Source organism: Astatotilapia calliptera, chromosome 11 (assembly GCF_964374335.1).
Source record: "Astatotilapia calliptera chromosome 11, fAstCal68.1, whole genome shotgun sequence".
NCBI classification, from domain to species: domain Eukaryota; kingdom Metazoa; phylum Chordata; class Actinopteri; order Cichliformes; family Cichlidae; genus Astatotilapia; species Astatotilapia calliptera.
In genome coordinates, this window is record NC_137432.1 from 13,289,504 (window position 1) to 13,301,724 (window position 12,221).

General features: G+C 39.7%; 1 protein-coding gene across 1 annotated transcript in view; it reads right to left on the reverse strand.

Moving 5' to 3' along the window:
- The window catches only part of LOC113032123 (CUB and sushi domain-containing protein 3-like), a 167,926-nt gene that overhangs the window by 105,597 nt on the left and 50,108 nt on the right, over positions 1 to 12,221 (reverse strand). The window contains exons 25-27 of the mRNA XM_026184798.2: positions 10,994 to 11,181; positions 10,484 to 10,678; positions 7,497 to 7,613 (exon numbers count right to left, since the gene is read on the reverse strand). Coding sequence (XP_026040583.2) covers positions 7,497 to 7,613; positions 10,484 to 10,678; positions 10,994 to 11,181 — 500 coding nt within the window. The remainder of the gene's footprint in view (positions 1 to 7,496; positions 7,614 to 10,483; positions 10,679 to 10,993; positions 11,182 to 12,221) is intronic.

Here is a 12,221-nt window from a genome sequence, read left to right on the forward strand (position 1 = left end):
TGACAGTGAGGCAGAAGAAACTCTAAAAACTACCTCAGTTTCACTTTTTGTGCATGTTTATCATCTTGCCGCATGTACAAACTCAGGCGAGACCTAGGGAAGACGCCCGCGTCATCTCCATATCTATTTTATTGAGATTCTGCTTCTACCTAACATGTATGTTTTATTTATTTTTCCCATTGGCCAATAATAACATAAGTACACAACTCCCAGCAATTGCTTCCCATAAGCTGATTAAACTTAGCTTCCAGCCAGCTTCTCATTGACTTAAAGTTTGTTAAAAAGGTGCATCTTTCAAGAACTTTTGCATCTCATGTTTTACAATATTTTACAAATAAAGTGTTACTGGATTCTGTCCATTTCAGGTCTGAGTCAAATTAAAAGCAAAAACATATTTTGAGGCCTCTTTAGATTCACCCCTTTTTTAAATTGTTATGTGTGTGCATCTAAATCACAATCTTTGAAATTTGAGAGGTCACATCCAGAGATGGGCAGTAACGCGTTACTGTAATCTGATTACTTTTTTAAAAGTAACGAGTAAAGTAAGGGATTACTATCGCAAAAACTTTAATTAGATTACCGTTACTTTCCCGTAGGAACGCTGCGTTACTGCGTTACTAAAACCGTGATTTTTTTGCGAGAATGTCTCATGACAATAACGTAAGCGAGTGCGACATTCGTGACAACAGCTGTGTGCAGATCAACAATGGATAATATGTCAAGTATTAAGTATATGTCAATGCATAAAGTTAAAAGATTAAAACTGATAAAACAAGTTAAAAAAAAGAGACTTTTCCATTTGAGTACATTTTGTGATGGATTATGCAAAAAAAGTAGAATTGGGCTGAAAGATCTATCGCTTTATTACCTATTCAGGTTGTAAATCGTGTTTTTAAAAAGTAACTAAGTAACTAAGTAATTAATTACTTTTGAAAATAAGTAATCAGTAAAGTAACAGGATTACTTTTTGGGGAAGTAATCAGTAATTAGTTACTGATTACTTTTTTCAAGTAACTTGACCAACACTGGTCACATCTAAAAATAACACTATTGTTGGTCAGAAGTTAAAACTATGGGAAACAATTCAGTTTGATTCAAATCAAGGTGCTTTCTATTGCAAAGTAAAGACCTACAATATTAGAGACATACAACAATCAGACGACTTCCTATGAGCAAGCACTTGGCGACAGTGGGAAGGAAAAAATCCCTTTAAAGAGGAAGAAACCTCTTAAACCCAGAACCAGCCATCTTCTGCGACCAGTTGGAGGTGAGGGGAAGAAGACAGGACAAAAGACAGAGTGTGAAAATAATTATTAATAATAACTACTGCTCAGTAGTAGAGTGGTGTATAAACACAAATGGTGAAAAGAGGTGAGCAAAGAAATGATCAGTGCATCATGGGAAGCTCTCAGCAGCCTAGCCCTATTGCAGTACAATTGAGGAAAGGTTAAGGGTCCCCTGGTCCAGCCCAGATCATAAGCTCTATCAAGTTTCAAGCGTAATCTTAAAAAGAGAGATGGTGTACGTTGTGTACAGAATCCATACTGGGAGCCGGTTATACAGAAGTGGGACCTGAAAGCTGAAGAACAGAAGTCGCAGCAGATGAGCCTGATTCTGCCGGAGGTTTCTTCCTGTTAAAAGGGAGTTTTTTCTTCCCACTGTCGCCAAAGTGCTTGCTCATAGGGAGTCATATGATTGTTGGGTTTTCTCTGTATGTATTATTGTAGTGTCTACCTTACAAATATAAAGCGTAACTGTTGTTGTGACTTGGCGCTATATAAATGAATTGAATTGAATTCAGGTAAAGAGGTAAACCCCTTGAGGACCATGCTCTTCTAAGAAACTGCTCATCACATCATCATAATTTAAATGGAACGAAACACAGCCACCTTTTTCCCCACACTCACTGGATTGGCCTTAAGGCAAAGTATGCAAAAAGCCCAAATAAGGCGCTAAAAATACTAACAGCACAAGCAGTCGTGAAAGGTAAGAAAAATGGAAGCATATGTTTGTCCTTCTGGAAATGAATTATGGAAGAGCTACCTGTCACCTTTGTTTTATGGTAGTGCGGGCCTTCTGAGATTCTGAGCTATGACAGCATACACAAGCCTCATTTACAGAAACCAAAGGGATTATATGACAGCATCGACACATATATTTTTAATGACCCATTATCACAGCAAAATTGCATCAGCTCTTTTGGCAAGGTGTACGTGGCTGTACCTTGGCACAATCTGTATGCAGCCCATTAGGCTTTTATCTTGGGTAAAAACTCTGTTCGGTGCATTGAAAACTGTAACTTTTGGTTACTCAAGAGAGAAAGAAAACTGTAAGTGGCCTGTGGCTTCTTTTTACTTCCTGCTTTAACTGCACTGATACTTTTTCTTGGCTTGGGTTTTTATTAGTGTTTGTACTTGCTGACTAGAACTGGTTTATACGGCATTCATTAATGGGGTTTTAAAGGGTAACACAAGCCAGTACAATGACAAAGAGAGCACCCAGAATCTCTGCAATCTTGAAGTCTTCGAAATCAGTCAGAGTCATCATTCAAGACTGTGTCTTACACACATCAAAAACCACATGCTCTATCATGAAAGATCTCCAACTCAAGGCAGAGCCAAAACAAATTCACAGTTTATATTAGGTTGAGGGAAGTGTATGGTGTAAGCTGATGGAGACAGACAAGGTAATGATTTTGTTGTGTAGGATGTAGCAAGTCATGTGCTGGGGTGGCTCGAGGCAGAATCTTACACTTCAGCAAACATCACTGATGAGTCAACAATCAGCCCCCGGGGTCTACGCTTTATGATCGCTCTCAGCAGTACTCTGTTCCTCTCGCCCTATTCTTCTCATTCTCTGTCTCGCTTATTATAACCCCCTCATTTATTATCTCTCGCCATCTAACTTTCTCTCAGACTTTGACATTCAACAAAGTTCGATGTGCCTCTCTCTCATAGTTAGACCTTTTGCCTCTTGAAGTCTCGACAGTCTCTCTCTCTCTCATGCTGATTCTGTCCGTCTTGTTAGAGCCCAGATTTATTACAGTGATCTGCCAGAGCTCCTGTCTCGCCTACTAACACATACAATGGCAAACATCATGCATATGTTGTTGTTACCATTATATAGATACGTACACTGAAGCTATAAAGGGCCTCGGGCGGATAAACAGAGGTGAATTAATGTTGTCTCTACGAAATGAAATTCACCATTAACTCCACACGAGAGACCTTGGACCGAGAATGTACCTTGGGATAAAATGGACCATTTGAAAAGTTAACCACAGGTTAAAAAAAAATATGTATATAGATATATATGATATGCTTCATAATCTTGTTAAAATCTTGTTAAAATTAGGTCTAAGGCTGGACCTGGAGAACATAAGGTGAAACCACTGCATTGTGTTGCTCTAATAGTCAGGCTACAAATGGCTTTTGATGTCATTTTTAATGAGCTTGAAATTCACAGTTTATTTTCAATGTACTGATCTGAGAGTCATATCTCAAAACAAAAAAAAACCTGCAAAAGAAAAACACCCAGAAATGCCACAGAGGGTCCTAATTGGAAGAGTTTGAATCACCTCTGAAGCCATCAACATTTGGGAAGAGGGTTGTAATGAACAAGCAGATCCTTTAGGCTAAACAAAACAGACTGGGGAAAAAAAACAAAACACAAAAAACCCCACAACGAGACCAGAAGCACAGTTTGGAACTTTTTATCCCTTCCAAAAAACAAACAAATAACCATTTTTTTCCTCTGTGAACCCCCGCAAACAATGAGGTTATCCCACGTGTCTGTTTTAGGCAGGAAAATACAACATCCTGTCGGAAGTATAGGACAAAAAGTTAGCCGTCGAACTCGGCGTAAACAAGAGCAAATGCCTGTAGGCAGTGTATATCTTTATGTTTCCAAGCAGTGCCCAAGGCAAAGTTTGAGTGCCATGAATAATTCACGCCTTTACAAAAAGAAACAGAGTTATTGTTTGAAATATGACTACAAACATTATTTCTGACAGAATAATTAAATATTAAAGGGCAAGACAGATGCACATTGTACCTTAATGACATTTGAATGAGGCAAAGTAAAATAAGCCACGCACAAAATATGAGTGGTGAGATACCAAGAAAATGATGGCTCACCAGTGACTGCAAAGCCTCCTGCTTCTTGTTGACTATACACGCACCATGGTTTAAGCACTGGTGTCTACTGTCAGCTATTATTTTTATGATTATCAGTGTGGAGACAGTATGTACATATGAGCCTATACATGTGTACACGGGCTAAGAGTGGTGACGAGGTTTATAAATACGAACGGTCTACTTTCATACCAGCAAGTCCTTTGCAAGACAGCAATAATTTGCATGATAGAGACAGTGCTTCAGGGAGAATTGTTCAAGATTACATAGTGGTGCATAGTTATTATGGATAAATGTTTATGTGCATACATTATATCATATCAGATGTAAAACACGACAAACAAAATGCAGTCCAAACCTACAAACAGTAAGGATACATCAAGGAAGGTATGCACCGATCTATTCATTCAATGAGACAAAAGCACAACAGCTTGGGTAGAGTAGTTAATCTATACAAATTCTACTATGGTTACATAAAACTAAATATCTGCCAACATCCCATTCATGTATAAACAAGCTTTCGCAAGCTTTTGCACCGACCACCTGTGACAGAATCACACACCTTAAAACTGCGCTTTTAGGGAAACTAACAACAAAAAAGGAAACCCATCATCATCAGTAGTAATACTTTTTGCATTCATGCAGCAATCTGGATATCATTTTATATCAGGTTAAACAAAGTCTGAATTCTTCACTAAAAAAAGAAAAAATAAGAGTGCTTCGGCTGCTATCTAATCACTCTTTTAGACAGTTTCCTTTGGCGCTTCAGGTCTAACTTCCAGGTGCCTAAGCAACAAGACAGTTGAAGGTGGGGAAAAAGAAATCAATAGCTGACTCGCTCTGTCACAAATGTAGCAAAGCTAAACTGAAAAAGTGATTTATCTTTTCTTTTTTGCTGAGAATGTGCAGTGAAAACCTTTATTTTCTCACATGAAGAACATTTTCCCATCCTGTTTGCTGTACACTCATATCAAAAACAATCACATACTCAGTCCACCATTGCTCTTTAAATCAATATAAAATATAGGTTAACAATAAAATGAAACATGTGAGTGTCACTTATCTTTTTTCTTTCAACAGTACTTTCATTCTGAAAACCAACAGCTCATGGCTCATTGCAATCTTGGCTAGCATTGGCTATACACAAACACTGTACTGTCACTTAGTTAATCAAATATTCTATTAATAATCAGGAAAAAAATGAAATGGTCCAATTCATCTTAAATGCAGTGCTTCCAACTCCAAATCTGTTCAGATTTCTGAGGACTCTCACTAACATACTGTACTTATATATAGAATTTCAAACATTCACATACACTGCATGATATGGATATCTATATTTAGGTCTGTGTAAACCCTTGTGGCTACACTGTGACAGCAAAAGACATATATGCACATAACATTCCAGTTCTCCAACACAGGTGTAAATCCCTCTGGTCACCGGGTCGGAGTGAGGAGATGATTTTCCACTGACCTTTTCCTGCAGCTCCAGCCAGGTTCACACAATGTCTGAAAGGCTTATGGTATGCCATCGGTCATATGAGGGACACACTTAGACACACGTTTGACACTCTACCCTAGGCGCTTACAAATTTCAATTACCTGTATACTAGACACTGAAATGTGATTTCTGTTATCACACTGCCCAAAGGCTAGACTCAGCTGCCAAGCTACTACAGAGAGAAAACAGAATTTCTCTTCTTATTGTTTTATCTGGAGGGAAAAACACTAAAAATGCTGGACGCTTTATTCAGTAACATTAACCCCCCCCCCAAAAAAAAAGTTTATTTATGTGTTTTACTTAATTCATGTGCACTGGTTTCATATCAGCTCAGCGAAGTAAAGTATGCATGTCTCAGCTTGTTTTCATGCACTGATGTTAGTTCCCAACTCTGTTTCAATGTGCATGTGTTTGTGTGTTTGCACTTGTTAGCCTTACTCGATTTACAGCTCATGGCACGTCCCAAAAGCACTCAGCCAAGAGGAGACACCTTCATTTTTTTTAAATTCATTCATAATATTAAATCACAATGCAGTAAAAATTACAAAAATAATATCACGATTTGAGAATTCTACAGTTTGATGCTGGTGGCTTGGGGGATGTCATTTGATGTTCTGGCTTTAGATTCACAATTTACAAGGTACTAGCAAAACAAGAGCCATGTGCTGTCACGGGTGTATTATAGCTAGTGAAACATTTTCAGCCTGCTCTACCCAAGCTGCGAATCCCATTTCCTGCAGCCTCACCACAGCAGTCACTCCCTGGAACAAATGCATAAGCCCAGGTGGGAATGTTGCTTGGCGACTTCTACACTCCATTAAGCATTTGCTCCCAGTTTAAGCAAATGCTGCATTTTAATGCAGTGTTTATTTACAAAAGTTTTGTGGTTCCCTGGACTCCATGAGCAGCGGGAGATGGCAACAAAGGATGTAAACTGTCGGACCGGATCATCGCACAGGGGATTAATCTGTGTTTCTAAAGCACGGGGCTTTACAGAATAAAAACATCTGCCTACATTTCGGCTCTTCATTATGACTAACATGAAATATTGAGTAGAAATGCATCAAGGTCTTCTAGAGATCTTTGCTGAATTATGTATACACAGGAGTCCGTGGATAAACTGAGCACCAGAGAATTTGCTTGCGCCGTCTATTCCCCACAGCCCCTCGCTGCATGACCTTCCTCTCCATTACCTACACTACGGAGCATTTTTCACGTCAACACAATCAATTTTTGTTTGCCCTGATCCTGTTCTGCTTTTACGCCTCTTACTGGAACCAAAATCCTGCCATTCTTTACGCTACATTTCAGCTCATACACAAGAGCAGAGGGTAGCTGAAAGAGGTGCGGCACACACCCAACTCTGTAGTGGTATGGAACCAACATCTGTATGTATCGATTCAATCAGATTTCCTCCAACACATACTTGCAATTGGCTTCAATATTTATTGCTCAGCCATTTGCGTGATTGATTTTTATATATGGGGAAGTCTACACAAACCGAATCCTACCCAGCAGCAAACATGCGTGCCAGTGGCCGAAAGCATCAAAGTACCACTCTAAATTGAAAATGCATGCAGCGCAAATTAAGCTCCACAGGAAAAGGGTAATTCAAGTTTGAGCATTGTGTTTGGTGACCACATTTTACAGAAAGCTTCAGTTTCTTCACAGGCTATCTTCCATGCTCATGTTGGAGCAAAAATTCACAGAAAACAGATTATTATCTGTTAGCCTCTTCTTTTTTCTTCTTGGAAGAAAAATATTTCTGGCTGCCACCACATATCAGCTATAAGCAGCATTTGAGCAGGCAATAAGTAACAGCTTTTTTGCAGTTCCATGTAAATAATACTTAAAATGCTTACCAAAGTCCCCAGGGACAAAGATGTCATAGACACAGGTCTGCCCTATGGTGTAATTATGCGGGTAGTTTGGGGACAGCACAGTTCCCTCTGAACCTGTGAAGTGACCTCCGCAGGGAGCTGTGGAGACAGCAAGGCAAGCAGCAGGGAAGCTCAGTTAACAAATATGAGGCAACCAGCTAATAATACCTGGAGGAAAAAGGGATTAAAATAAAATTAGTGCATCTATTGAAGGGTAAGCAGCTAAAAATCACACGCACACAAAAAAACAACAACAAACTTTAAAAGTTGCAGACAAATATAAATTTGTCCAGCAAATAAAAAATAATTTGACATTTGAGAGACATTTTGGACACATCTTCAAAAAGAAGAGTGAGCCATAAACGCGGAAAAGAAAAGCCCTGAGATGTGCTTAGAAAGAGCCAACGGGGAGAAAACCTGCAAGGAAAAATACTTTTTGCCTTTAAAATACAGAAAAACACCATCAGTCTCGGGAACACAAAAGCACAGCATTCCCACATGCCTGTGACTTTAATCAGCCCATACGGCTCAGCACCCTGTTTTGAAAGATTCAGATTCAATGACTCAGCTAAAGTTGGTCTTTCATCAGACATCCAGTGATTTTTGAAGGTGCTTCGTTATGATGTATAATTCTAATTGATTGCATTTTCCTATCACTAACCTTTACAAAGCATATCCATTAATTTTAATATCTGCTAATACAGCGTGTGGCTAAAGCTAGACTAAGGTCGCTTAAATTTAATTGTCATTAAACATACATCTCTCAAAACTTTCCTGCTACTCTCAGCAGATATTTAGCCAGTGATATTCAGTAGGCTTGTTAATATTAGTTGCAGTCTGTCTTGCTGCTGCATTGCATCTCATAGTCTGATCTTAAGCTGTTGATAATGTACCTAATTAGCTAAGAGTCGCTCTAATGCATTTACCACAGACCTCACGGACTGAGCCATCAGGTGGGAGAGCCTCGACTGTAAACAAACACACAGTCATTTGTATTAGGGAAGCTGTCACCAGCTGCTCTGAACCCCCCTATGGCCCACACTGTGCACATGTCACTGCTGTTCCATCGAGCAGCACATGAGAAGTGAGCAGAGGTGCAGAAGAATGGATCAGCGATTTATCCGCATTTGGTTGCTGAAGTAGCAAGAGGCATGTAATCAAACACATGTGACACGGGCACGCGAGGCTCTAATTCAAGCTGATTTGTCAGACAGAATGGGAGACATGGTGCTGTGGTGGGGGAGGAATCTGAGAATGCTACTAGTGGGAAGGAAAGCAAACTGCGCTGTCAATCTCGAGTAGGAAAGAGCGGCACCAAGGAAAGCAAGGGATTCTCAAGATATGCTTTAACGGTTCTGTCTGACAGCCGAGTGCAGTGCTGCACAGAGAAGAGGGCAGGCTGCAAAACCACTCATTTTATGTTTTGTAAAAGGCTGATAGTTACGAAAGAAAGCTAAATGCTTCAGAGAAAAAGGCGAGTTATTACCTCATATGATTACATAAATGGTGATTTAAGAACTCAGTGCATGAAAAAATGATTTTTAAGAATGCTTGGATTGTCTTCAAAGTACGCACACAGCAAAATCTTCATATGATTACTGCATTTAGCAGTAAATCGTGTTATATTGTTACAACACTCCATCAATACAAACAGGATCGCAGTTTGAAGGAACGGCCTTCAAATATTACGTTTTCGAATCATTTTTCAATCATTAGATTTAGAATTTGAATCATATTGACCCTTTCCTTTATTCTACTTTTCTTACATACACAAGGGAGAAAATGGAGCAAATTGTAGCATAATAAAACAAATCTACTATACTGAAAGTACAAGAATAATCTGTAAAGTATGATACCACTAGCCAAGAAGCCCACAGGATGCCCTTAAGTTTGGGTAAGAATCACAGTTATACTCTATACTAAATATAAGTTTCTGACCTGAGTGACCTTGACTAAAAGTCCTGCTGTCTGTAGTACAATTTAACAACTGAAAACACAGTGAGCCATTATAGACTTGTTTAACGTAAACAGAGTGTACAGCTTGCTAAATAACATAAAGGAACAGTAGCTGGCCATATGTTGAGGCAGCTGAAGCCGTTACATTTAGCCTTGAGACGGTTCAGTCATCAGTTCAGATGCATTTTCAAAGTGAAAACACTTAACGGAGAGCTGTTGATGGACTCTTTAGTAAAACACATAACCCCAGGGCTGTTTAGTGAAGTTACAGAGGTGTCAACTGTAAAAGCAATGAATAGCTCCCTGGCGTGAGGCTGGGTGCTCCCGTTCAGTATGTTCAGTGCAGTAAATGAGCGCTGAATTCTAATTTAACCTTGATAGATTTAAGACTATGACAAATATTAAAACGATTACCGCGAAGAGAAGAAATTGGATATCTCACTCCTTGCATCTTTTTGCATTTCTTATCACACTGTAGAGTTACCTTAAATTCAAATCAGTAGTGGTAAATGGTTTGTCATGAATATTGCTATTCACCATGAAATGCTGAACCTACAGAATGCCAACAACAATAAAACGACGCATTTGCAAACGAACGTTATGTTCACTAGTTTATTACATCAAATTATAGCTGAATGCAATTTGCCATTTGGGAGTGTCGTTTAAATCCAGAAGACACAAATACCATGCAGGGCAGAGTACTGTGTGGATCTGGAATTGGACACTATGCTTTGACTCACTCATGATATGCTGTAGTTTGCCCTCCATAATCCCAGTTCATGAGTGCTGCACTACAGCTGAACCCATTATATTTTTGTCTTTATTGAGTGACCAGAATGTGCTATGTTCTACATGTGCATCAAACAGACAGCAGCGTGCGCCACATTTCAGCTCTTTTTTTTTTAAACACAGCGCTCTCCTGGTATCACACTGTATCAAATATTGACCAAACAGCTGGAGTGCAGTTTTCTGCTTCTAAGGCCTTCTGTTATTGCCGAGGTGTTGCCTCTTACCTTGACAACTTGGTTTAGCTCTGTCCCACTCGGGTCTCTTGCTGTTGCCCATGACACACGTCAGTGTCGAGTAACCCTGCAGCAGGTAGCCAGCCTCGCAATGAAATGTCACCATAGATCCCAGCTTGTAGTCAGTACCCATTCTAGTGCCATTCATCACATTCCCGGGATCAAAACACGCCTCCCGCAGTTTAGCTGCCAATCAAAAAAAACAAAGCTTTTACAACAGTGACAACTACCTAAAATGAGAGGGATTTGTTAAATGCATTAAGCGTTACACAGATTGCAAGTTTCTGTTTAAATTAACAGCACTGTGGTATTAAAAACATTAATTAAGATTGTAAATTTGTGGCAATAGAGGAGGCTGGGTCTTAGGCTAATCTCCAAGTAGCTGTGTGTAGTGTTGTGTTCAAAAGACAAGATGTGTATCAAAGGAAATCCCCTGCTGAACTACATAAACATATTCAGTGGAAATGCTTAAAGAAGCGCATGCTCAAGCCTTTAGAGTACCTTTGTATTCCAAATGAAAGCCAGTGTAGCTCACAGAGCCGTCGCTACGAAATGCCAAGTACATGAAGTTGGAAGTGCTCTCAATCTTCTCAGGAAGTTTACTGTCTTGGAAGCTGCCAATCAGATGGGCGCTGCTGTCTGGCCCATCGTAGATGTACAAGAAATCATAGTTTGGCTCAATACTGAAGCTGTGACAAGCAAAAGAAAGAAACAAATGAAAGATAAAAACAGTTATTATTTTGCCAAGCCTTAACCACCAGATTGTACAGATTGAGAGATTTAGAATGCAATTGGGTCTCAAAATGAAAGTGTGCACTGCAATGCTAGAAGTGAGTCATGCCAAGCGATTTGTTTTGCATCTCCAGACAAAGAGATAAAAAAAGATATCTCCCCCAAGAGGTGAGAAGAGATTAAATTGTTGTGACACTGCGGTGGCACAAAATCTTCCCAGACGGCGACGGCAATGCAGTGTGAAAAGATCGTTTCATATTGTAGCGCTGTATATCAAATCACATGCTGCAGTCAGAGAGAGAGGGGAGCATTTGTTTTCAAAATAATGAGCGCGGTTTATGACGAAAATGTAAATAGCTTGGAGATAATTGCATTTGAGTTGGATCAAGGCAACTCCAATTTAAAATCATAACCCCATCCTTTCATTTGGCAATTCCCAAGAGTCAGAGAGAGAGAGAACGGCATTGTGCTAACTCTATTAGACGTTTGTTTTGAAAGACAAAGCTGAAGAAGAAACATGGCGAGTTCTCCGCCTTCACCGCGAAGTGTGCGGAAGTACAGAAACAGCAGTGTACCTTTTGTTCCTTTCCAGGCTTTCGCAAAAAGTACTCGACAGTCAAAAGAAGACTGCCCAAGAAAACTGGCCTCGGGCGCATCTGTGGCTTTGCTTTGCAGATATTGGTGCTGCATGCTTAGATTGCAATTAATAATGCAAAGCACACAGTCGGACTATCTTTCAGCATATTTAACGAGATGCACTCCTATCACAATTCTGCGATATAGTATTCACCCACAAACCATGTTTCCCCACATTTCAGCAAAGCAGGCTGAAATACTACTCCTTCTAAGTGTCTGTAAAGGCACCGCTGCTTTCTCCCTATCTCCCAACACACCTTGGCTCAAACTTAGGTCTTCTGCTTAACACACATGGTCAACTGTGCTTAATGCTGTGATGCTATAGCAGGTTCCACTGCAGAAAACAAGCAATTCCATTGCA